This window comes from Ixodes scapularis, unplaced genomic scaffold, assembly GCF_016920785.2.
Source record: "Ixodes scapularis isolate PalLabHiFi unplaced genomic scaffold, ASM1692078v2 PGA_scaffold2__306_contigs__length_199485367, whole genome shotgun sequence".
Taxonomy (NCBI): domain Eukaryota; kingdom Metazoa; phylum Arthropoda; class Arachnida; order Ixodida; family Ixodidae; genus Ixodes; species Ixodes scapularis.
In genome coordinates this window covers 177,102,597-177,129,871 of record NW_024609857.1, presented here as the reverse complement: position 1 = coordinate 177,129,871, position 27,275 = coordinate 177,102,597, and the positions used below count along the sequence as shown (strand labels likewise).

The following is a 27,275-nucleotide window of genomic DNA, read 5'->3' as shown; positions in this document are numbered from 1 at the left end:
CTCTGGAACAATCGGAGCGTAGAATATACGAACCTCGAACAAAAAACATAGATCTCTAATTGACCGGAATGGGACATTTACAGAAATAGCAAAAAGGCACTTCCGCTCGCAGGAATCAAACCTCTGCCCTTTCCGTGGGCGCAAAGCACGATAACCATTCGGCCACGGACGCACCTGCTCGGAGAGGCGCCTAGCAATATCGAAGACCGTCAGGCGTCGGCCCGCTAGCTGGTGTACCTTTTCTTTTTAATTGTTCGATTGTGTAATTTTTCTTTTATAGAAAGTATTTTTTTATTTCGTTTTAATTCATTTTATATGCCTGTCTGTGTATGTGTGCATTACTTGTGTTCTAAAAAAATGTTGGTATGTAAGCCTCCCCCTGCAATGATGCCTCACAGCGATACAGGTTTATTTTTGTAACTAAAAAGGCTGTGCCTTGTGGACATCCGGCGGCCGCCCAGCTTTGTTGCCCGACTACGGGGCACAGGGGGCGAAGCTTCCCGCGTGGCGGCGGAATCAAGCCGGGCACGCGCACCTCGCGCGCGCCGTCTTAACGAGGCGGAGCAGAAGCGGAGCACGGGCAGTCGCTGTCTGGGCTCAAGCCCCGTTGGTAACGATGTTAAATATATTGATCGTCTCGTTCATGTCATATTAAATGTAGTTTCTTGTTGTTAAAACAGTTGGCTTTGTGTTCTTCCTACGGGTCGGGTATGCAGCAAGGCGATCCGCCTACGATGCGCCTAAGCGTGGTATGCTACCCACTCGCATGAATTTCATGGGGCTAGGTTTCGTCTTCCGGTAACCCTTTTATTCAATCCCCGTGCTTCCGTCACGTCCGCATTTGTTGCATTGGCGTATAGTTTTGCGCGCTTGTGCTGTTTTTTTTTTTTTTTTTTTTTTTTTGGGGGGGAGGCTTTTTATTATGCGCTTGTGTTGCACTTGTGTTGGTTTCTGGGAGGGGGGGGGGGTTCTTTTCTTTGTTTTGTGCTTGCAGCTAAACTTACACGGGAGCAGGAAGCAACCGCACTGGCAGCAGCGGCACAAATGAACATAATCGTGAAGGTTACGAAGATGTGCGACTCCGTGGTGCAGCGCCTGGCCCTTATACCTAACCAGCGTGTGACTCCCCGCAGGAGCCCAGACCACACTTCTTGACTGTGCCAGTCTACGCGGGGTACGACGACGTCAAGTTAGCGGCAGACCTCCTGGTGAGTTTCAGACATACCACCTTGCCTCCCGTGCCTCGGAAGCCTTCATCGTGGACCGAATTCCCCCGCTGGCGTTGGAAGCCAGCGCCAGGTGCTGGTTGGGGTCGCTGGCCTCCTTAACCAGCCTGGCGAACTTCAAGACGAGGCTTCGAGAAGAGTTCCTTCTTGCGGGCTCCGCAACGGAGATTCTCTGAGAGCTCAAGACAAGGACGCTGCACCCGGATGGAAGTCTGGTCCGGTACGTTCGGGCCATGCAAGAGCTCTACAAGAGGGCGGACCCCAATTCACCGGAGTCGGACAGAGTAGCTCCGGTCAGATGACGGTGCCACCCAAGATACCCCACCTACCTCGTCAAGCGCTCCTTCGAGACCCTTGATGAGTTAGCCCGGGCCAAGCCCCTCATCAAAGAAGCTCTTCACACCGAGCGGAACTACGGGCCGCCGTCACCAGCCAAGTACGCGCGAGAAACCGGCATGCGCATGGCGGGACCCCGAGGCCTCCACGCGAGTGGACTGTCCGAATGAGGCATCCCTTCTCCACCACGTCAAACAGGAGAGTCGGCGTGGCATGCATGGCAGTCTCCCGTGCGGGATAAGCGGATGTACGCCTAACTCTCATCGAGAAGTCCCAGGAAGTATCAGCGGGGCCCGTGAGGGTCCCGGGCGGGGGTCGCCATGACAGGTGGGAGGTCAGTGGCCGCGCCCTATCACAAGCTGGGGCCCAACGGAGATCATCACCCAAGCGAACTATCTTTATTAGTCTGCTCCTGCAAGTGCTGAGGAAGACTGGAACACTGGGGTCAAAATCCCGCAGCCATGCAGCATTGACCCCCGCCGCAGCAAAACAAGCCTTCCCAACAAAAGCCGGTCGAAAGTCTGGTGGAGGCCCTCCCATAGTGGTTCTTTACCCAATCACTGGAGGCGGTCCGACGGTCACTTCGGTGCGGGTGGCCGAAGCAGCCAACTGCCTTGGGACTGGTGCTACGAGTGCAAGCAGCCCGGCCATCACTAAAACCAGTCTCCAAGACTTCTGGACACGACAAAGAAGAGGTGGCACGAGACGGCGGTGAAGGGCCGGAACCAGAACCAGGGAAACTATTGCGGCTGGCGACGCTGAAACCAGACAGCCAGTGGCCAACGGCCATTGCAGTCCTTGAGAGCAGCGAGGGCGCGGCACAGATTCCATCGGAATGTCGAATCCAGGCCGTGCCTCACATAATTGAACCGCGCATGACGATTTCACTTCTTGATATTCTCATCGCCGCGCTTTTGAATTCTGGGGCCGCTATCTCGCTTATGGGGGATTTCAGTTTTGAACTCTCCAAAGCAAACAAGATACGCCTCCGGGAATGCGAAACCCATTTGCAGCTAGCTTCTTGTACAGCGATAACAACTGGAGGAGCCGTGAAGGTGCAGACTCTGTTTAGTGGAAAGGAGCGGCAAAAGCAATTTCTTTATCTGTTTGAACTCGTGAAACCTGTGTTCTTGGGCCAAGATTTCATTACAGGCGAAAGCATGACACTCGACGTCTTTTGCGGCGGATACCGGCTAAGACAACAACCGGAGCTGACTCCACTTACCAGACGGGAGGACTGTATCCGTAAACCGCGCACTGCAGCCTACTTCACCCTGGCCTCGAACGTCTTGAATTCCGGCGTTCGAGAATTGTTGCGAAAGTGCCCCGCAAGTAGCCAGCAGAAGCAGGTGCTGCAAGCCCTTCTGCAGTCTTTGTCACCGTTACGTACTGAAACGCCTGGAAAGACTGAAATCCTGCTACACCGCATTGAAGCCGGTGACGCGCCACATCGGAGGTGCAACCCTCGACCGATGAGCGTCCACAAAAGGGCACTGCTAAATGCGGCGCTTGAGGAGATGATCGGCACCGGCTCAGTATGTGAGTCGAAGAGCCCTTGGGCGTTTTTCGTTTTTCATGATCCGAAAAAAAAAAGACGGAACAGCTAGACTCTGTGTGGAATACAGGCGGCTTAACGATGTGTCCGTACGAGACAGCTACCCTTTCCCCAGCCATTTCTTTGTGATGTACGCGCTCGGTAACGCGACCGTGTTTACAACGCTGGGTTGCAGTCTCGGGTTTCTTCAGACCAAGATTCACCCACCAGATGTTTCAGAAACGGCTTTCATCTGCCTCATTGGGCTGTTTGAGTTCACTCGATTGCCGTTTGGCTTGTCTAACTCTCCAGCCAGTTTTCAACGCCTTATGGATGTTGTATTTGGGAACTCGAAGCACGAATTTTTCCTGGCATGCATGGATGACGTGGTTGTTATCTCGAGAACTATTGAGGAGCATGTCGAATACATCTGCATTGTACTTGAGCGAGTGTGAAATACTGGCCTCACGATTCATTCCGGAAAAGTTCAGTTGGCCGCGCCCAAGATTAACCTTCTTGAATTCGTTGTGGATAATGGCACGCTCCGCCCCAACGAACATAAGTTGAGCGCACTAGCGAAATACCGAACCCACAGGACGTAAAGAAAACAAAAATATAATTCGGAATGATCGCATTCTACAGGGATTTCATTCCACAATGTTCCGAGATATCCTAACCGCTCAATCACTTTTTGAAAAAGAGGCGTCAAGCGATGTTCGGCCGAAAAAAAATGGGCATCCGCAGCCCTTTCAGCATCCATGTCTGACAACGCTTGATTACATATCCTAGAGTTGAACAAGCCAATCGTTGTGCAGGCAGATGCAAGCGCATTTCTCTCGTACATGTCGTGTGTATATATATAACACAGATGGGTATATATATATATATATACACACACACATGTGTGTTTTCCGAGAATAAACTTCAGCTACAAGTAGTGCTCTGTGTTCGTTTCCTTTACCTGTGCGTTGTTTTTAGCGCTGCTACACTCAGAAAGATGGATCACCAACTAGCCCAAATGGATACACTTCTATCACAGAAAAGGTCAGTCGGAACCTGAAGATTATGTTAATGGTCTACACCGAGCGCAACAAGGGCTGGGACGCGAGACTGCCGGATCTCTGACATTCGCAACCCGTACGATTACTAATCGGTCAACGGACCTAAGTCCTGCCCAATTGAAGTTTGGCAAGGCGCTCGCGTTTCCGCTTTTTAACAGCCTCCTTTCTACAGAATCTGGGGGAAGGCTTTGCCTCTACGTGACGTTCGCAGAGAATCTGCGAAAGTGCTTCCATGACAACGTTCAAGAAGGACCAGAAAAATTTAACATCGCCCGAGTGAAGCAGTGGGAACAGAACAAACAACGACGTGACCTGCAGTTTGAGGTGGGAGATTTTGCAGTCCAGCGTACTCACCCACTGAGTTACGCCGCTCGAGGCTTCACAGCATCCCTCGCAAGCAGGTTGGAAGGTCCGTTTAGCGTGCATTAAAAGTGCTCACCACTAACTTACAATCTAGTTCACTGTGAGTCTGGTGAAAAAACCGGAGTTGTTCATGTCACCGACCTTAAGCCATGTCCGACCTTAAAACCGTAGTCGGGCAACTCGGCTGGCGGCTCCCCAGCCCAGTTGTCTGACTACGGGGCACAGGAGGCGAACTCTCCCGCGTGGCGGCGGAATGAAGGCGGACATGCGTAGATCGCGCGCGCCACCTTGATAAGGCGGAGCGGAGGCGGCGCAATGGCAGTCGCTGCCCGGACTCAAGCGCCGCTGGTAACGACGTTAAGTGTATTCATCGTCTTGTCTATGTCCAATTAAATGTAGTTTCTTGTTGATGCTGTTGGCTCCGTGTTATTTCTTCGGGTCGGGTTTGCAGCAAGGCAACCCGACCACAACGTGAGCACTCTTGGCTTCTGAAATACAAAAAGAATTTGTTCACGAGAATACAAGCTTGGTTGTTGGTCCCAAATATCAAAGGGCGGTGTAACAATATATGTATTGTGCGGAAATACCGTTTACAGTGAGTCCCTGACGTTCATAACCTATACGAAGCGCGTTCGTTTTTCTCCCGCTGCAATTGTAGTCGCAAAAAAAAAAAAAAAAAAAAAAAAAGTGCAGAGTTCGACTTGTCATTTCGCAGTCAAAACGAGAAGCCACGTGATCTGGAGCCGAGTATATGACGCCAACGTCAATCATAGCCAACTTTGTATTTAGCAAAGCACTGAACATAACGCGGAGTTTCAGACATTGTTATGGTTCGGCAATCGTCGTCATTCCAGCTATTCGACATGAGCCACTATCCGAATGCTTGTGGAGCAAGTGATTATCACTAGTTCATATCAAGTGCTCACGTAATGATCGGGTACAATCTTCAAGCCGCATACAAATATCGTCATTGGGGGATCATGCAGGCTCGGCGGTCTCCAAGCTACGTTATCAGGTTTTTGCGAGGGAGAGGTTCAAACAAAAACGATTTTCTTCTTGAAATTACACCGTAACAAAGACGTTTCTTGGTCAGTAGCCTTTCGCGCGAGTACGTTCGGGTCCCCATTAGTGGCAATAAGCTCTTCTGAAGTCAAAAGAAAATTTTAAGTGAATATCGTTGCACTGCCCTTTTGATGCAACACAGTCGCGTGTTCCATCAAAAAGAACTACTACACCCGCGAAGTCATCGTCTCGTCTGCTATGCTCTTTTTAACAGTGCGGTGGGAGTAAGGGGTTTCCAGACTAATCAAGTTTCTCACTTTCATCACCTTACTCCGCTCTCTGTGTGTGGATATGGGGCAGGAGCGGGACCACGTGGCGAGAGGTATGACTGCTCCAACAAACGCGTAGCTACCACCACGCTGCCAGCTTAGGGGTCGACGAGGTATAGCAAGACAAAACCAGTTGTTAAAGTTTATTACGGCCCTTCATCAACGCTTGATGGCACTGAAACGATAGAAAAGGTCTTTATGGTTAGAAACTGCTGGGACACAATGCTTAAAAAATGAGTCACTTTTTTATAAGAAAAATTTAAATCTCGCTTTCAGCCCCTATGCATTTGTCCATAACAACCGCCATAGCAACGTTTTGTTTGGATCACAGCGCCATGTCATGACGTCATCCCTTACGCAGTCAATTTACACGCGCAGATGCTCTGGCATCTTCATATCAAATAATATCCGCCCGGTTTTATTTAAATATTGGTTTAAGTTTAGTTATTTTTGTAAGATATCCTAGAATGGAATGCGCTGTCTTGTCGTCTACATTGCTCAGATGATTAATTGCGTTGAAAATATACTTTTAGGCGCCCATTGCATATCGCAATGTGCAGTGAAATCTTTTATTCATATTGGGGTAATTACATGTTACATTTTCTGTATTAGCTTTTTCCTCTGGTCTATGCATTTTTTCATGGCATTATGTTGGGTTTCTTCAATGGGCAAATGTTTAGTTCGTTATTATTAGTATTAACTGGTACGTTTTGCTTTTTTTCTATGTCGTGTATTGTATCCCAGTAATAGCGTTCACTGGCTATTAGAGGGTGGCGAAATAAATGAAAATAAATAATTAAGTGATATAAAATGAATAAATTAATATGATGTTGACAAGACTTATAGAGGGAATTATCACTTTTAGATTCCTACTTACCTTTGGAATTTTCAGAAATGACTACGTTCGGCTTCCCTGCTCAGCATCGATATTAAGATTTACTGAGATTACCTAAATGTATAATATACTTTGGTCAAGTCAATGTCAAACCTAAAAAAATGCCCCGAGTCTAAAATGAGAGAAGGCTATATAAGAGACGGAGTCCTGAAATGTTTAGTTCAAAATAATATTTGCGAATAAAATGGAGCCTGAACGAACTGTGCCCGTAAGTCATGTTTAATGAAACTTCTACATTTTTTAACAAGATCTCGTTCATTGCAAAACAAACACCAATATGTCGAACCATGCTTACCCTGTTACAAACAAAACTAGGTCTGCCTCCCCAAATGATACTTCATAACCTAGAGCTCCATCCTTCATGAATTGCACTGATTGGTAATAGTTGACCATGCCATAGAAATCACCCCTTGCGTATCGAAAAATGAAATCGTCATCCACCTGAAAAGGTATAAAACCATCCCTTAGAATAGCTGTTATCATACAGGTGTTTGGCATAAAAGAAAACCGTAATTTTGTCACCGCAAAAATAAACTACAATTTGCCGAATGCTTAGTGTTGGCCCATGTGCAGGACTAGCAGTCAGGACCAGATACAAAATTGTCAGGACTTACCTTTACCTGATTCAAAAATCATCGACGATATTCGAAAAGTTTTAATTATAAAATGAGGAGCGTTCCAGTTAGCGTTCGACTTTCATCTTCATCTATTAGTGGGCTCCGAGGGCCACTTTTTTCCCATTGAAAAGTTTAGAAAATCACTTTGACTTTTTAATTAGGTGGCTGTTAATTGTGAAACTTTGGCAACTGGTCCAAACTGCTAGCGCAATATTAGGGCCGAGGCTGAACGTTCAACATTTCGTCGTTTTTTTTTTGTTTTGTTTTTTTGCGGTGAGAAAATGGCAGTTCTGTTTTCTTCCAGACTTCCGCCATTTGTAATCTTGTAATTCTGAAATACAGCTGCCCCACATGAACAGCCACGATTCGTCACTGGTAAAAGAGTAGCACAAAAAGCATGGGACACAGAAGTAGACACGGGCCGAGCACTAACTTGCAACTAAATGGTATACAAAAAAACACCCAGTAAACATATCTTTCGCACACACACCTGGAAAGTCACATGTATCTTGATGAAATAAATACCATTCAGCGTCCACACGAAAAAAGACAAAATTATCTTCATGATTAAGGGCGGCAATAGAAACAGTGTTGTAATGTTCTGTGTATGTGCACTACACAATATGCAGCGGCATAACGTAACAGGAAGGGCGCAAAATGTACATTAGAACATTATAAACAAACCGTAAGAAGGAAACAGCCTGTACTCAATGCAACCAAAAAAAAATAAAAAAAACCTGAACCCCACCAACAGAATCGTACTCTTTCTTTTTATTGAAAGTACACATTCTACGCCAATGCGATTCTTTGTCACAAGTGTCTATCAAAGCTGCTTCTAGCATCTCCCTTTTCAACCTTTCGTTTTTACGCCCCGCCACTTGCACACCGCTCAATGTAGGTGAACATCCACAAATTTGCAGTGCGTTCGCACGTGTGAACCAAACCGCCTATAAGTGAGGCAGTGTATTCTCGCAGTCTGTCATTTAAACAGTGTTCGGTTTGCCCTATATGCACCCTACCACAACTGAGAGTAATCTTATAAACTACTTCAGTGGCACAGGCCGCAAACTGGCTAACGTGACTGATACACGAGGAAAATAAAAAAAATCTCACTCATTTAAGCGGTCTAAAAGATACTGAAATTTCGTCATGTGTGTTCGCCGCTCTCGCAGATTTTTTGTTGATTACCCAAGAGCCAAGGCCGGGTCAACTCGTGGGTGTAATTAAACGCGCTAAAGGTGATCGAGTCTGCAGCAGTTCAAAAGCAAAAAATTAAAGCAAACAGCTTTTTGAACGTGTGTTTGTCAACGCCTCATTCTCCTATATTTTACTTGAATTCTATTGATAAGGCGAGCTCGTGTAACCAATATGCGTGCAGTGGCTAGCTATATGAATGCGCAAACAACGACCAGGCAGTAAAACCACGCTTTCGCACCGTTCCCTTGCGTGCGTCGGGGGTGCGAAGGTATCGCGTTCGGCTAGTAACTAAACCTATTTTAACACCTCCACTGCTATTATGACCCTCCACTCGCTGCCTGAGAGACTGCGTGGTCTGTAGTTCCTGGTCCACCAGAGCTAAGCGTTAACACACATTTTTGTTTTATGCGGGTAGCGGCAAATCTTCAAACCAAAAACCAAGGATTGAGAAACAAACGCTTCGCACTTGTCGGAGTCTTCTACAGCCCGGCTTAGAGAAGGTCATGCAAGAACGTTTTTTCGTAACTAAAAACAAAGCGGGCGAAAGTAGGGAATCGTGGAGATCATTTGAAGTAGACGACCGCGTACTGGCGCAAGGCCATCGTCGTGGCGAGGCAAAGTGGTTGCTTGGAGTCGTAAAAGAGCGGCGCAATGCTGCCACCTACATCGTTCGGGTGGGAAGGGGACACAGGTTTGTGAATGCAGACAAGTTGTGGCCGTACTCTTTTGAAGCCGCCGAATCTGTGCCTAGCGCGTTTTCTTGTTCACTGCCAAGTTAATTGCAGATGCTCTGCCGGAGGAATCGATCACGAGGCTTCCCGTGCCAGTGTTGGAGTCGACAAGCCCTGCAGCACCGCAGCCGGGGCCGCCTGAAAATGCTCCTCCGCATCAGCCGGATCCCAGTCAGCAACCAAGCCCCGCATCGCAGACGTCGCATCGAACCTTTGCATCACCTCAACAGCTTGAACCTCTGCGGCGCAGTAGTCGTACTAACAAGTTCCCGGACTGGTACAGACCATAACTATTGTGTAACGAAAATAAGGGGACATGATTGTGCTGCCATGCTAAGCGCGCTATGACGTCACTATCGTGACGACTGCTTATCAGTAGGGTTCCGTGTTTTCGGATAAATCCGACACTCCGAAAAACAACCGCCGGTAAAACCTTCGGAAAATTCAGATTTTTCGGATATAATTCAAATTTTGATGTGCCAATGCCCCCCCCCCCTCCAAAAAAAAGCAAAAACATAAATAAAGAGGGTATTTTGCAATTAAGTTTGATCAGCGCACAGAGTCAACGGTCCCGGACAAATGCCACCACAGTTATCTTTCAAATATCGGATGATTGACAAAAAGGGTATTACTGCATATGTCGTCAAGGTTCAGGACGACATGTCTTTCGAATCACGACAAAAGCCTTTGTATTGGCTTGAGTTAGTTCATACTATTTGTGTTTTAAGAGGATGGAGAGGTTGTGTTTTTGTAACAGTTAAAGCTATGGACCATACAGATTGCATAAAACTAGAAAAAGGGCAGTTGAAACTTCCCTATTATGTCCTCTACCACTTCACCTCGCGCGGCCGCGGGGTAGCATCAATAGGATGGTATTTATTTATTTATTTATATCAATACACCCAGATCCAAAGGCATTGCAGAGGGGAGTGGGTTGTATTCAACAAAAAAATTATACAATGAATGACTTAACGGCAGAGCAGATATTAGTTATGAACAATAGAAATTAGAAACAGCAGTTTTAAACCAATCATCCGCCTGGATTATGACGATGGAGGTGGGGAAGCGGTTCCAATCCAAAGAAATCTTGGGAATGAAAGATTGTTGAAATGTGTTCGTGCTACATAGTGGTACACCTACTTTATGAGGATGATCAAGACGGGATGAAACATAGAAAAGTGGTGTGAGGAGACGTTGACTGAGGAATGAGTTAGTGTGAAATACATTATGGAAGGGACATAAACGGGCTACATTTCGGCGTGAGGCACGACTAGGCAAAGATAAGTTAAATTTCATAGAGGTGACAAATGCAGTACGTTGATATTTATGAGGATAAAACAAGCGGAACGATTTTGAACTGCTTCTAGGGGGTTAACCAAATTCAAAAGGCTCGGGTCCCAGATAGACGGCGCGTATTCAAGCTTTGAGCGAAGAAGTGTTTTATAAAGAGTTAATTTTAAAGAGGAGGGAGCTAAAGGAAAAATTACGTTTTAAAAAGCTAAGCATGCGAATAACATTACTAATAACGTATTCAATGTGTATTTTCCAAGAAAGATCAGATGTTATGTGTACGCCCAGGTACTTGTAAGACGACACAGAAAGAAAAAGAACATTGTTAAGACAGCAGCAGGGAGAAACTGAATGATTACGAGACACTCTCATTACTTTGCACTTGGTTGTGTTAAGCTCCAAATGCCAAGTTTCACACCAATAAAGAATAACGTTAATGTCTGTCTGGAGCTTGATAACATCTGAACCATCATCGATTTCATGGCGAATGACACAATCATCTGCAAAAAGGTTAACTGAGAAAGAAATGTTATTGGGCCGGTCATTAATAAAGATTAAAACAGAAGTGGGCCTAATACAGGACCGTGAGGGACGCCGGAGGTCACTGACGCGAGCGGAGATGTATGGTTATTGGCGGTAACGAACTGGAATCGGTTAGTGAGAAAGCATGGATCCAAGCCAAAACATTAGCATCAATGCGAAGGTTATTTAGTTTCAACAAAAGCAACTCGTGTGAGACTTCATCGAACGCGTTCGAGGAATCCGAAAATGCGCAGTCTATCTGGGACCCCCTATCAAGAACGGAGCGCAAGCCTTTAATAAGTAATAAAAGCTGGGTCTCGCAAGAAAATGATTTTCGAAATCTATGTTGAGTAGCGTTGAAAAACAGGTTAGACTCCAAAGAATTAACAAGCTGAAAATAAATGACATATGTTAAAGTATTTTAGACGGTATGCTAGTGAGTGAGATTGGTCTATATTTGTTAGGGGAATGCTTATCACATCCTTTGCGCAACGGAACCAGCTTCCCAACTTTCCAATCGTCTGGGAGGACACCGAGATCTAGCGATTGGGTGAATATTTTTGACAGTATAATGGAAGAATATACATTAGTGTTTTTTTTTTAATTCGGAGTTAACATTATCGACACCAGCACTGGATGATATTTTAAGGTTATCGATTACTCGAGCAATGCCAATGGAATTCATTTCGAAATGTTCCGTAGGCATGAAGTTGCAATGAGGTAATGAACAAGATGACATGTTAATTACACTGGAAAAAGATTTAACAAAAGCCGTGTTTAAAATATCAGCACAGTCTTTACTAGGTATGACACAATCATCCACCCTGATTGAGATTTTGTTCGAATTGTTATCACCAATAATGTTCCAAAACTGCTTAGGTTTAGTAGACAACATATTCGGCAAGGTCTGATTAAAATACACAACATTAGCACCGTGAATAGCAGATTTGTAAGCCTCATATGCGTTCTGATAAGCCCCCCAACGTTTCGAGCAGCCCGTAGCATTTGCAGCGCGAAACAATTTTTTTTTTTGATAGAAAGCCTTTTAATGTAACATTAAACCGGGGTGAATGAGTGTGTGATCTTATCAAACACACTAGCTACGAGCACCTGGAGGTAGTCGCTGGGAAGCTATACGAGCTTCCCAGCGACTACCTCCAGGTGTTTATTTTTAGGTTATCGACGTTTATCGAAGCCACACATATGTGCAACTTTTGCAGTGGGACAAATTAGTATTGCCAATGAAAATAGCACCAACACCAAATCCAACTGAAGAAATATGAACTGAGATAAGCACGTTTTATTTTTTTTCTTCTAGCATTCGTTTACACCCGAATAATTTTTGTTTATTTTTCATAAGAAACACTGCGAAATTAAGCTCCGAATTTCGGAGATTTGAAATCGGACAATAATTCAGCTCCTATAAACTCCAAATTTTCGGAAAAAAAGTAAAGTCCAAAAAACACCGTCAAAATTCGACGGAAAATAATGTCCGACAACACGGGATCCTACTTATCAGCTATAAAAGCACTGGGAACACGAAACTCCATGTTGTTGGGACGGGCATGCTGGCCTCATAAACCCTTTCCACGCTTCTCGCTCTGCCTCCTGTCTCGACTCTCGACCAGCGCGGATGCAACTGTTTGTTGAATCCTAAAGTGTTATTTTTGTAGTTTGCTCCCTTAAAGATGATAAAAATAGGCTTGTAGAACAAATTCGATGTAAACTTAACTTCGATTTACATGGTGGTCAAAACATAGTGTTTTTGGGTACCCAGTCACGTCGGCATAATAGGCAAAAAGGAAGCCGAAACTTGCAGGGTCTGCAGGTAACCTTCCGCAATCGATGTCCTGTTTACCATATCAAGATATAAAGCCTTTGGTGAAGTTCTCGATTCTTCATCGTTGGCAGTTGGAATGGGATATGAAGTGAGAAAACAAACCCCATGATACTGAGCCTGCTTTTTCAGTTTGGGAAAGCTCTTTATGCAAGAGCCGACTTCATGAAGCGTTGCACTCTTTTATAACTTGCTTGTATTTTCTTTGGGAGAAAGATTCATCAATCTGTGGTCAGTGTGGCGACATGCTCACTGGTTGGCATGTCTTGTGGTTGTGTACCGCCTTTGAGCCCAAGCGCTGTATTAATTTTCCCGAATTTTTTCAACACCATATCCCATTTTATCCTGGTCTATATATGGGAGAGAATCATCTTGTCTCTTTTGAGCGAGTAATAGACGTTTATGGTATTAGTGGCCTTTTACACCAATTAACATTTTGGGTTATGCTTTTGTAAAGCCCATAGTACAATGAATCTTTCAACTCGTTTCGGGCAGATGACCTGTCAGCTTTTGCGCCATAAACCCCCAAATCTCTCTTTTTGTAGGGATTTTCTTGATCTGCAGGAATTTTGCCGCGAGCAGGCATACCGCTGGTTGTGATAGCGATGGTGTTTTTTTTTGTGTCTATCCACAGTAAATTGATGCATGTTCTTTACGTCGGTTTTGCTTATGGCGGCACGGATCTCCCTTGTTTAAAAGTGTTCGACGTTCAGTTTTCACACGGGTAGGAGAACAATAGTCTGCGCGGTCGGCTTTTGGGTCGTTTCATCGGAAGACTCGTGTTGTTGCGCTGAAGTTAGGTTGTGTTTACGCTTTTTCCGTCCGAGCACTCGGAGCTCACGCTCCGAGTGCTCGGACGGAAAAAGCCCCCGTTTATTCACGCGCACCCCTTTTACGTATACTCTAGAGGGCGCCCCGTAGCCCACAGCGCCTACACACCCTCTACACTTTGTGAATTACTTCGTTTCGGACCAGTTCCCTTTAGATGCATGGAATTCTTGAAGGTGCCATGCTAACGTGGGGTTGGAAGCTTTCTTTCCCACACTCCGTTTTTGTTCAGTCAGTCAATCATTTTATACACCTCGACGTCTGACCTACGTATTTAAACTCGCACTTTTTAAAGGGACCTCTTAAACCACAGATATCTCAAGTGAAACGGACCTTTCGTAATGCCCTTTCTGACATTATTTCTGTCCCGATTAAAAAATCACGTAAGTTTGCAGAAGTTGAAATCGAACGTGAACACAGTCTCCACTCCGAATTTCTTCGCAGATGCTTTTCTGATATGGTGATATAGTGTCACGAATGTTAGTTTATGACGTTAGGAATGACTGGAGAAAATTGAACGCTTAATGGGGCAAACTTGTGCCCCAAAACAAAATAGAAAAAGGCTAGTGTCGCTGGCGTCGATGGCGGCTTATGAGCAGGATCAAGTGCAGGGGCGAGACTGACTGCGGCTCGCCATGCGGAGCCCCTTTTGTATACGCGTGGGAATCTGGAACAGTCGGCGTAGATGGTTTGGCACGTAGAACATTCGGACCTCGAACAAGCAAGAGATTTATCCAATGTACCAGAACGCGACATTTACAGAAAATACAAAAGAGTGGAACACAATAGCGTTATCGGTCCCTGTTCACACCGCCTTCTCATTTGTTACTTGTCCTCTTTCTGCCAGAGAGCAGGAAGTGCGGCAGGCATGGCCTAGTCAGTAGCGTGTCTTGCTCGCGAACGGAAGTTCGTAAGTTTAAACCCCCCCCCCCCCCCCACAAAATTTTTCTTTTTTTTTCTTTAAGGTAAATGAACTACTTTATGAAATGAAATCATTTTACATATGCGGCGACTTTCAATTCACATTACATGTAATATTTTATCCCGTTTAATCCACGCGTGATGTTACGTTTCACGTGAGCGTTATAAGCTGTTTGAAATTCCCGCGCGAGGTCACGCGGCTGTAACGTCATGGCCCTATTGTCTAATCAGGATTTCCCCGTTACAACTCCAATGACGCCGGCTTTTCTGCTACACGAGCTCAACACGGGAAGGGATGAAGTTTTTAACGCTATCGCGTCAAAGGTGCATCCCTTTGCGTGAGAGCCGAGCACGATAACGATTTTGCAACGGGCGCGCTCCCTCCAAAACAATATCATGAAAATATGGGATAGCAGCTCCTCGGCTGGTCACACGTGGTTCATCCCGTTTAGCTCTGAGTTGAATGGAAAGCTGTCATGTCAGGAAAGTTTCCTAATACCCGGCGCCCTCCTATCTTCCCCACTGCCTTTTTAACGCTTGGCTCACGATAGGGTAGACTACCTTTTCAACGCATTCCCATCCAAGGATTTTGTAACTCACGCTCTAACAATCTTCGACTGACAACTTTGTTTGGGAAGCACCAAATTAGCCATTTTTTACCGTATTCTCGACATACACCATTTTCACCTGAATGTGTAAGTCCAAAACCTCCAAGATGTTCTGTGGTTTCTCTACTGTGAACTGCAACTCCGGGGCAATTGATCTGATTAACTTCTCAAGATACTCACACTTCCCATCTTCAAACGTTCACACAAAAGTATCATCGACATACCTTTCGATGAACCCCACGTCCTTTGTCAACTTAAGCAAATTGTTTACCAACACTCTATCTAAACTGTTGACGTATATTTCAGCTATCAACAATGCGATCGACGAGCGTATGAAGACATTTTTCTTCTGGATGCATTTTCAGTTAGCGTATTTAAGGTCTGTTGATTGCAAATAGAAGTCCAACACTTAAAAGAGTCCTTTACACTGAAATACCCGATTCTGACTGAAAATTTACCAAATTCAACACCAACATTTTGTTCTTTAGAGAATTATGCATTGATTTGACATCCATGGAGAACACCGAACTCTTTCTCCCATGACACTTTTGCATCTTTGATCTCCGGGACAGGACCAAGCATCCGGGAACAAAGCCTGTCTAACTGCAAAAATGTTTCTTGCGAAAATTGTTCGCGGACCAGGCATCCGCAAAGAATGCTAGAACGTTTCTTGCATTGTGTGATGGAGACTGTGGCGCTTGAACTGCATAGATCTCGTCCTTTTGTGTTGGTGGAGATGACCTTGAGATTTAGACTATACGGAGGTGGACTAAATAAACGAGTTCGCTGAGTTTGAGACGTCGTCCTGTCTATTTTTTGCCCCTTCTATGCGTCGATGTTTCGTCTCTACCCCAGTCTCAGGTTGATTCAACAAGGTTGCATTCTATAGGCTGCAGAAATCTCTCGATGTCTCCTTGAATATGAGGGCAATATCCGTGTAAACGATCCTCGGCAGTGCCCACCATGCCGTGAATCGCTGAAAGGACATAATAAAAGCCACATTCGAAAGACTCACTACAAGTTTCAAATTAACTGTTCAAATCACTGCGCAAGCAAACAGTGCGATATAGGACTTGTCGTCATCGGGATGGGATTCGACACAAAGCGGTCCGGCAAAAATCTATCCTTCCAACTTCAAACGGGGCGGCTTTACTCACTCGCTCTTTAGGCAGCAGTGCTGTTGGAGCCAAGACACCATTGGCTCTTAGTTAAGCGCAACTGTTAGAGCGGAGTATCACTCTCTTGACAAGCTTTCGTCTTCTCAATATTCAGTACCGTTCTCATAGATCTAGCGCAGTGTCTTGGATTCCCCCGTGCATGATGTGCACGGGGGAATCCAAGATGGTCGTTTAGCGGTAGTAGCAGGTGCTTCATTTCAACCGTTTCATTTAGATTCTGAAGTCGTCCATCCCCGCCTATCCCTTTAACTCGCAAAATAAGACACACTGCGACGAAGTTTCGTGTGCCTTTGTTTTTTCTATGAAACACGCTAACGAAACACACCAGAATAAATATAAAACTGCGTCATCGAAACTAAACTAACTATGAAACACGCTAACGAAACACACCAGAATAAATATAAAACTGCGTCATCGAAACTAAACTACATACAAAAGGTCGACAATTTTGTTGATCTGCCAGTTAGCGGTAAAGTTACGGGCCAAACTCAGTGGGAGTGCACTGATGTTAACATAAAAGCCGGGCTCCCCAGTGGCAGTCACGAACAATTTTACCTTTGATGGAAAGAGACAAAGAAGGTTTTCCCTCCCTTCAGACGCAGAAACACGTCGCATGTAGCACACTTCAAGCCAGACACGCCTTTGTGGCCGAGGGCACACCGGCCTCTGGCCTGGTTGCTGGCCGGAGAACCGAGGGCATGCACCACACAAGCCACTGGCCGGTCGCCTGCGGTGACCGGCCAGTGGCTTGTGTTACCATACCGCAAGTCGGCTGATGGCATTCTGTGTTTTCTCATGACAACGGTGACCTGGAGGTTCTTTAGTGGAGGCCTTCCAGCTGGACGAAGGACGAGGACCTGGTTTGCAGATTTCGGGACTTGGCGACAAAAACGCGAAAATATTTCAGCGGTATACTTTTTTCATCCAACGCCATGCAGTCTCTTTTATAGACAAGCAAAGCGTTGGCTACACTAACATGAATTGCTTACCCGAAAAGTGGAAGGTACTACCATCGGCACTTGGTGGACCAGCATATCTGACAAGTCAATGCCCCCCATATGTTCATTACAGACCTGAACTCTCACTGGGCAGCTAACTGGCGCTGTTTTCTTTTTTGTATGGCTGTATCTGTGAACATATCCGAGCAGTTTTACGCCATGTGCGTTGCTCACCAGCGGCACAGATTTCCTCCCGTGCCATTTTACAGCAATTATGCCTCCAGATGAACAGTAGTCCAACGCGCCTTTTTCTTCTTCTAATAACACCTTGTCCTCTTGCAGCAAGTTGTTCGCTCCCCCCGCCTTGTTCACGCGAACTGTGCCAACGAAGTGGATGCCCAGTTCGCTCTTCATGCACTTAATTAGATCGTCGTTTGAAAAAAAGTTGTCGAGAAAGGCAATAAAGCGTTGGGGGTTCGATTGCTCTTGAAAGTGTCAGTACGACATTTGCGCCAAACAGGTGGCGTTCATCATCAGGCAAGAGGGGTACGTTAAGGAATATAGTGGATCCGTGGTACAGGAGGAGGTAATGAATGATCCCTGGGGACTTGAATCTGCAAAAAAATTTGATACCCCATCTGGGGGGCTTGTTGCTGACATGCTGTCGCAGATTTCCTGCACGTGTGCCTTTGTAGGCTACCATCACCTCATCAATGCTCTGTTTTCTTTCTGCTGGAATCTTCAAAAATAGTGTTCTCAGGTTTTCAAACAGAGGCGACACTTTGAAGAACGGGTCACCACCCGCTTGTTGAGCAAAGTTATCTGCAAAGTTCACGTAATGTCTGAGTGCCTAAAACCTTTTCAACGTCATGACATCAGCGACTGGGGGAAATCGCCGTCCAGTGACCAACAGTCTTCCAGTAAAGGAAACTTGTAGATTCCCATCAGTACGAGTATGCCAAAAAAGCTTCGGATCTCCTCGGGCATTGTTGCTACAGATCAAACTTTCTTGATGTTGTGTGCTGTATAAGTTTGTCTGGAAGGTTATCAGGCCAATCAACTCGGCTGCGAACATGGACGTGAAGTAGGCGTACGGTGTCAACACCGTATGAATTAGTTCGTGGACCTGTTTTTTGAAACTTTCTGGTCGGCTCTGTTCCATTGTTTTGATTTGGCACGACCCTTACTGGGTCTCTGCGGTCCCTTATCCTTCTCGTCGTCAGGAACGGGAATTGAAACAAGCGCACGGCTATGGCTCTTTTTCTTTTTTGGGGCGCAGGTACCAGCAGCTGTGAGCGAGCGTTTACGACGCAATGAACAGGTTCTCGCATTGGAATCAAAAGTTGTGGTCGCGCATTCGTCTTTGCTTGGTGAGCTTTCTGGTACGTCCGCATATTCTCTTTCACGAGGTACGTCGTCATCGCTTGAGTCAAGCTCAGAGTCACTCGCGTGCAGCGGAACAAACGCTACACCTCGCTCTGTTCTTGGTTTCCCGTAGAGTGTAGTCTTATCTACGAATAAAAAAAAAGATTACTCCTGAATTACAGCAATATCAATAAGCAGTCTTATTTCTAAATTGACAGTATTACCTGCTGCAGAATATAAGCTCTGAGAAGCCACGCGGGAACTAGGACATAAAGCAACAGCGCACTCGAGAAACAGATAGTCTAAAGTCGCAAGCACACACGCACACAAAAAAGAAGTATTTACACAGCGCTTTGGAAGTGTTTCTCTTTTTGTCCTTAAAACATAAAATGTACGCCTAAACATTACCCACCACTTTGAATTTAATACGAGTGCTATTGTCGCTAATTTCTTTTTCAATACCAAAGCCGTAGGAGCATGCCTGCAACACTTTCGCTGTACCAGCATGAGTGAGTATATCAGCTTGAACTTTAGAATTAACCAGCATGAGGTGCGCCTCTATGCCCTAAACTGGCAGCTCAACAATTTTGTTGACTATGATCGCGGACAGCCTGCGAGTCTTTCACACACCTAAACATAGCAATATTTCTATACCGTACCTGATGCATGCTTTAACGAAGATGTAAATTATGAATTCACTCACCTGACATAAACGCTTCCCACGGCGGCCAGTATGCTGCCACCACAGAGGACTCCAGAGAATGACAAAACGCGCGTCTTTGGCCGTTGAAAAAGCAGCATGTGTCCTCGGTTCATAGTTTTGTCGACTATATTAAAGAGCATGTGTCTCAAGCTATACTGGATTTGTAATGAAGCTTGTGGCCGTCAGCAACGTCTTTCAGTTATTGACAGCAAGCCTTGACATTAGTTCTGCGGATCTAGTTACCTCAGTTTGTTAAAATTGTTCGGCCGTCAGAGAGCACTGAGGTTGTTTTGGCCTTGTCCTGCAATTTTCGGCGAAGCTGAGAATGCATGCGGTGACTCGAAGGAGGCGGCGGGGCCCACAGTATCTTCCGAGGGGCATATTTTTTTCTGTAATAGCTTGTAGGGCATAGTGTGCGCGCTTCCTTTTCTTCTCTGTAGGGATATCTGGATTAGTTTTAGACAAAGGCGCATTTGGTCAAATGCTTTCTTCTGCTGTAAGGCATTCGTGGCCATTCTACTAAGGGGAATTTGTTCGCAAGACCTCTGCTGTTTTTCCCCTCGTTTGTACATCCCCGGAATATCCAACCCAGGGCAGTAGTTTTAGCTCGAAGGAGAACTTTCCAATTAAATCTCGGCCACGGGGTTTGCCACAAAAGGCTTTCATTTGTTTGTAGTCCCCTTGACTCAAAAAGAGTACAATAGTGCTGTCAGTCCAGTGGCACGTGTTTCGACTCAGGATGTTTCCTACGTAATCACCCACCCGTTGATATCTGATGCCTACATTCTCCAGTTCTTAAAACCTCCATAGCGTTGATTCCACATCTTTGCGTTCAAACGCCCGACTGGTAGTACGTAGATCGTCGTGGTTGTACTGCAAGCCAAGGAAATCTGAAGCGTCATATGGCCTTAAACATTCTAACCGAAATTAGTTTTTATCGCTGACATCTTTTTGTCGTTGAAACATCTTTGCACTTGGCGTGTCACAATCTTTCACAGCTGGTCACACCCGATCAACATGCTTATACCAGCTATGAATGGCATGCCTCGGAAGAATAGCTCATCCGCAATATGCCCTTCCTTCTCTTTGGCGCAACAAATGACAGTGCTTCAAGCAGACACTCTGATTCAATTGACTGCGAAGTCGTACCTCTACGAGTCGCAGTTGCTGACGCACGGTGCCACTGTTACCAGAGGTGAAAATAGCAGACCTGACTGCCCCAGAACCTTTTAGGTCCAGTTTGCGTGACATATCTTTGGGAATTAATGTCCACTGGTACCAAAATTGGACGTTTGAGTGATTTATACAGCGTAAGGTTGGTCTGCCAGTAGGAGCGACACTGGTTTACACTGTAGGTGAGCAATTTAGCCAGTGCAGTACAACCGCTAGCCTGGGGTTTTTAACGTGCACCACGCAGTAGTGATACATGACCGCACGCCGGTACGATGCTCATCCAGATCGAAACGGGCAGGGGTGGGGCTCGAACCCAGGATCCCTGGGTTCTGCAGCGCTCTGTCGATGATGGCACAAAAGTAAAAGCTCTGGTTTTCCGAAACCGGCCCCGCTCGGAAGGTTTGGAGAAGCATTTTTTTGTCGAAGGAAATCTCCACAGTCCCGGAGCTGTAATTCTGCATGCTTGTGATGACAGTTCATTTCCTATTTTCTCTTGAGCTTGAATTTCGATTGGGGTCAAACATGGACGGAGCGTGTCTTCTCGCGCAACAGGAACACGACACCTATGCATGACAGTCTCCGGCCCGGTGCCTCTTTTCTTGTGTATCGGAAGCACCGGATATCTCCGGATAACTTCTTTTTCCTTTGGTCAAGTGGCAGGTTACCACCGCAAATTTGAGTTGAGTGACTGGTCGATCTGCAGAAGAAGCAACCGGGTTCTGTGTTTGTTTGAAGCACTGCAGCTGCTGGTTTTCTCGCTCGTCACATTTGATCGGTATGCTGTTCTCGTGAAGGTTCAAGACGTGTCACGGTAATCCCAGCTCTTTCCCTAGTTCCCCCGCTTTAGAGAAAGGCACAAGATGTATAGAGCTCATCTTCAACCGCTGAGACTGTGGATGCAGCACTGCTGTAGATGGCTGAGCGGTTGTTCGTATCTCCTTATGTTCCAGCCCTTGTAGAGATATCTTCGCTCATCGTAGATGAAGATGTGGAGCTCACAAGTCGGTAATAATCCAGAACAAGGTCCTTCGTTAACTTTTTTAGTAAGATGTCCGACATTATCGTGGAGTACGTTTCTACTCCAAACCCACAGTCTTGAATCCACGGATGTTGACTTGAAGTGGAATGTGTTTGAACATCCGGCGTAGGCCCTCGGCGCCGTAAGAGAGGAGCGTGGGCCGCTTTTGGTAGTTTTGCCTGGTGGCCCCGTTCGATCCGTCGTTGGTCACCGAATTGCCCGGATAAAATATCGATGGCGTCATCGTGGCAGGTATCTGTGGCTTGCAAGCCTGCGATCGCTGCAGCCGCTGATCCGTTGGTGATACTCTGAAAAAATTTAAACATTTGGAAACGCGGCACTTGCGCGCTCTCTTGAACAGCGCAGCAAAACTGCTCCTAGAAGCTTTGCCACCCTCTAATATCACCGTTGTAGCTCTGGAGCTGTAGCGTCGGAAGCTTGACTTCAGCGTTTTGATTTCTCAAAGCTCGTCCTGTATTCGTCGTTGTTGTTGACTACTTCGGCATCGGCGGCGTTGGTGACTGCAGTTCTCAATGCCGTAGGGTAGACATTTTGATACGCAGCAATGACATCACTAGAGTGGCATCGTCGTCGTATTCGACGACAGTTCTATATTCCGCAGCGAGGACGCCATCTTCAATGTGACTTTAAATTTCGTTGTTGATCTGGCGAAGCTGGGTCTTGCTCGTCGTCAATCGTTCTAAGAGAAATGTAAATGTGGCCAAATCCGCCGTGTAAGATTAGCTTTATTAACCACGCGAGTATTTCGCTGTAGTGGAATCCCGCAGCCGTAGTCGTAAGAGAGAGAGTTGAAGCGGAACATATTGCGAGGTATGAGGATAAATGTGTTAGCAGTCCATCGCTCACTTTATCAGGTAAAGAATTGGCTTATCTTTCACTAGGGTATAAGAGTAAAGCTATACGCACTCCGTCGTGCACCTCGGCCGGAAATGGCTATACGCTCTACGCGAAACTCGTATAAAACGAATGGTTACAACCAGTTTCCCACGCGATGGCATAGCATAGTCATTCCTTGAATGGCAGCCGTGCGGTGCGGACGCAGGATGGATAGCTCCGAGCGAGCGGCGATAACGGCCGTCGGTGGCCGCGGTGAATTAGTTATCTCTGCTGAAAAGGAGTACCGTGTCATTTTGCCGCCCGTTCCTTCAGGTGAACGCATGAAACGCGCAGTTCTGCTGCACTGTGACATCGCCGCAGGACCTTATCGCATCGAGGACTTTCGGCAGCCGCTTGATCAGGTCGGTGTCCTAAGGGAGGTGGTCGGCATAGGGGCTTACCAGATGGCCCATGTCTGGCTACTGGATCTTCGTACGGAGGCGGCCAAGCAAAAGGTGGTCGAGGCTGGGCGGCTCACCGTGAAGGGCCGCACTTGCCTCGTGGTCGACCCGGCACGGCAGGAGCTTCGTGTGTAGGTTCATTGGGTGTCGTTCGACGTCCCGAATGACGCCATTCGGAGGGCCTTCCACGAGTACGGCGATGTGAAGGAGGTCGCTTTTGAGCAGTGGAAGGTGCCTGGTTTCGACGGTGTCCGGTCTACCACCCGGATTGTACGGTTGGCACTTCGGGAGGGTGTCGCTCTTGATCGCCTCCCTCACAAGCTTCGCTTCGGTGGCGCCTTTGCTCTCGTAGTAGTGCCTGGGCGTGCCCCCATCTGTCTCCGGTGCAACAGGACGGGGCATATCCGGCGTGACTGCGGGGCACGCAGATGCTTCGAGTGTAGGGGTTTTGGACACGAGCGGGCCGACTGCATCCGCTCATGCGTCCGAGCCGTGGCACGCGGGGGGGGGGGGGGGGGGGGGGGAAGACGATCGGAGAGAGCTGGTCATGGACGAGGAGGAAGCGGAGAGAGCAGCAGCCCCAGCAACGACAACGACTGAGCAAGTCACCGCGAGTGGCAAAGACCAGAGGCCGGACACGGCCCCGTCGGAGCCGGTCGACACGGCATCTTTGCAGCCCTCGACTGTAGCGTCTGCTCTTGAAGCAGAGCGCTTGCCGACGGCATCGAAGGACAACAAAGAGGGGGCACCGTTCCGGAGAGCGAGGGAGAGCTCAACTCCTCCAAGATGAACTTCGAGGCTGGTTCCGCAAGGCGCCGACAAGAAAGACCCCGGCGATGTGACAAAGGAGCGGAGGCTTCACCAATCAGGACACGAATGGAGGGTGGTTTCCGGGTGGAAAGGGTCTGGCGGCCTGCAGCGGTCGGCGGTGCATGGGGGCGGAGATCCACCGCCCATATAGGCCGCCGCGCAAGGTGAAAGCACCGTGCGGAAAAATATTGAAAGGTAGGCCCCGTATGATCTGATTGGTCCTGCTTTTTGATGTCGATCTCGCTTCAAAGATCTGTGCGAGTTGCGACGCTTAACTTACGAGGGCTTAGTGACTGACGGAGGCAAAGGCAGTTGTACCGCCTCGTGGTTAAGCAGGACTTTGACGTAGTCGCACTACAGGAGACTAAGATCGAGGGCGAGGACCGGACTGAGCATATGGTACTCACTACGGTCCTCGACATACCGGGCTACTGACACAGACGCCCGGTACGACGTCTGTGCCAGTAGGGCGGTAGGGGCGTCGGGGAGGTGTGTTGTTAGTCCGCCAAAGCCTGGGGGCGGTAGTTCAGTCTGTAATAAGTTGTTAGTTCGGCCGTATGGTAGCCTGCGATTTTTCTTTTTCGTCATTTGAATGGCGCGTGATATGTTTATACGCTCCAAACAGGCCGGAAGAAAGACGATTGTTTTTTGAAGTCATTGGGGAATATTGTAATTGTCAGCGCTTTGTTATCTTACTTGGGGATTTTAATTGCGTGTGTTCTACAAGCGACAAGTCAAGCTCAACCCCCTTTGCGGACGCGAGTACGGTGTGTCTAAATGAACTAATTAATGATTATGGCCTAGAAGATGTTGGAGAATGTATAAGTGAAGGGCGAGGGATAGTTTTTACGCATTTTCAGGGAAATAGCCACTCCCGTCTGGATAGAGCGTATTTTCCTTTCGAATTAGTGCCCTTGTGTCACGACTACCAAGTATGTCCGGTAACGTTCAGTGGGGACCATTGCCTAGTAAAGTTCTGTATCCGCGGACGAGGGGAAATTAAGAAGGTTTTTAGGTGAGAACTATGGAAACTTAATTCAAAGCTTTTGGGCGATCAGCGTTTTGTTTCACAAGTCCAGGCTGCAGTTGAACGTATAAAAAAGGGGGACGGAACAGAGTTGTACGGTTCGCGATGGGAAATTTTTAAGCAGGAGGTTAAAATGATTGCGCTCGAGAGAGCCACTGATTTAAAAAAACGAAAATCGAAAAAATGAAACATTAATGCGCTCGAACTTGCAGATGCTGATCGAGGAAGAATGTCGAGCGCCGGGTGCATTTAAAGATGCCATTTCATTCTTGAAAGAAAGGCTGGAGTTGCTGGATAGAGACCGTTATCACGGTGCACTTCTACGGGCTAGGGCAGACAGAATGATAAAGGGGGAGGTGCCCACAAAACGAGCTCTGGGCACCGAAAAAAGATACGCCCGACGGAATGAGATCGCGGAAATCGAGCGGGATGGGTCCGTCACTATACTTTGTTTCAGCTACGGTCTGAGCGCGGGCGATGTTACGAGCCGAAGGGCCAATCCAACAGCCCAAAAAGAGCAGCGTCATGGCGTGCTCTCTGCGCTTGATATGACTAGCCTGTGGATGAGCACGCACAGAGAGACGGCGAATACCGGCTGGTCCTATCAACTGCAGAAAGCAAGCCATGACGTTGTGCCTCTTTCGCTGTTTGATTGGCCCTTCGGCTCATAACATCGGCCGCGCTCGGACCGAAGCTGAAACGAAGTATAGCGATAATGCAGAAATCGAGCGGGCGTTTTTTGATCACTATCGAGCTCTATTTGCGTATAACCCCGTCAACGTCGAACGCTTTAAAAACGAATTTCTTTATTTTATGCCGAGATTGGATGACGAGACTAAAACAGTTCTATAGAGAGGCCAATCACCAATGAGGAAGTAGTAATAGCCATTGAGGCCTTGAACCAGGGGAAGTCGCCTGGTCCTGATGGGCTAAGCGCAGCGTTTTACAAAGAATTGAAGCATGTTTTATCGCCTCTGTTGACCAACGTGTTTAATGAAGCTTTTGACTGCCATGTCCTACCCCCGTCCTTTTTATCGTCCCATACTGTCCTTATTCCAAAAACAGATGATGCTTTGAAACTTCGACTGGTTAAATCGTACCGTCCCATTAGCCTAACCAATGTTGATTATGAAATTTTAATGAAGATTTTGGCTAGAAGGATGCAGGCCGTCATTACTGAAATAGAAGGGTCCTCATCAAACATGTGGCATAAAGGGCAGAACCATTTTCACCAATATTCATACGGCTCGAAATGTCCTAGATATTTGTGACGCCATGCACAGCCGTGTAGCCATGCCTCAGGTGGACCTGGAAAAGGCCTTTGGTCGCGTACAGCACGACGTTCTCTTAACAATTCTGGAGCATGCTAATGTGGGATCAATTATACGGGAAGGGGTCTGCATGGCATACAGCGGCTGTACGACTAGGCTCATCGTAAGCAAGTCGGTAGGAGAACGTATTCCTGTGCAGCGCTCCGTGAGACAAGGTTGTCCGTTGTCGCCTTTATTTTTTTGTATCTATATTGAATCCTTTTGTTTAAGAATTTTGAGGAGCAGTTCAATAAGTGGGTTTCAACTGCACTCTTCAGACGTTCGTGTACTGGCTTATGCTGACGTCACTGCTTTGTTCTGTTCAAATCAAGAAAGTGTTGTTGAGGTCGTTAATACAGTTAAACGTTTTTGTGATGTCTGCGGTAGTAGAGTAAACTGGGACAAATGCATCGGGTTTTTGCTTGGGTACTGGGTTTCAACGCCTAGTGTGTTCGCGAACATAAAGTGGGTAACCACTCCATTCAAGTATTTGGGTGTACCCCTCGAGTAGTACCGCGACAGCGAGCCGTACTGGAGTAGTCAACTAATCGAGCTGCGGGACAAAGCTGAGAAACGGACAGGGAAATAGTTTTTCAATTTTTGCTCGTGCCACGGTTTGCAATGTTTTTCTTGTGAGCAAGTTGTGGTACGTGTTACAAGTTTTGCACTGTTCGCGAGTGAATGTTCAGAAACTCCACCGGGTCTTTGCTGTGTTGATCTGGGGCTCATCATGGGAGTGCATGAGCAGAATGAATCTTTTTCGAAGAGTTCGTGAGGGGGGACTAAGCCTCTCACACCTGTTTCTATGGCAGATTGTGAATTGTTTTCTTTTCTTTCGTGATGCCACCGACCCTTTCTTGCGTGCGGTGTTCCAAGTGAGACTGGGGCGGGCTTTGCCCGAGTTAGTTGTGACTTCGTCTTTTGTAGCAGGGGGCATTCATGGCCACCTTAAAGAGGTGGTTGCCTCATGTCGGTTTTTAGCTGCCCGTTTCTCGTTTGAATATTTAAGTGCAGTATCACGAAAAAATTTATATAAGGTTGTGTGTGATGTTGTTTTCCCTGTGCCAATGTACAGAGCGTTGTACAGTGCGGGTCCAGGACAGGACGTCCTGAAGCGTGTTAAAAAAATGTTAGTGCCTCCCGGTGTGAAAACGTTTT

General features: G+C 46.8%; 1 protein-coding gene across 1 annotated transcript in view; it reads right to left on the bottom strand.

Annotated features, from left to right (window-relative positions):
- Positions 1-27,275, bottom strand: part of LOC115328081 — an 80,157-nt gene that overhangs the window by 29,817 nt on the left and 23,065 nt on the right. The window contains exon 5 of the mRNA XM_040222732.1: positions 7,042-7,187. Within this exon, the coding sequence (XP_040078666.1) occupies positions 7,042-7,187 (146 nt within the window). The remainder of the gene's footprint in view (positions 1-7,041; positions 7,188-27,275) is intronic.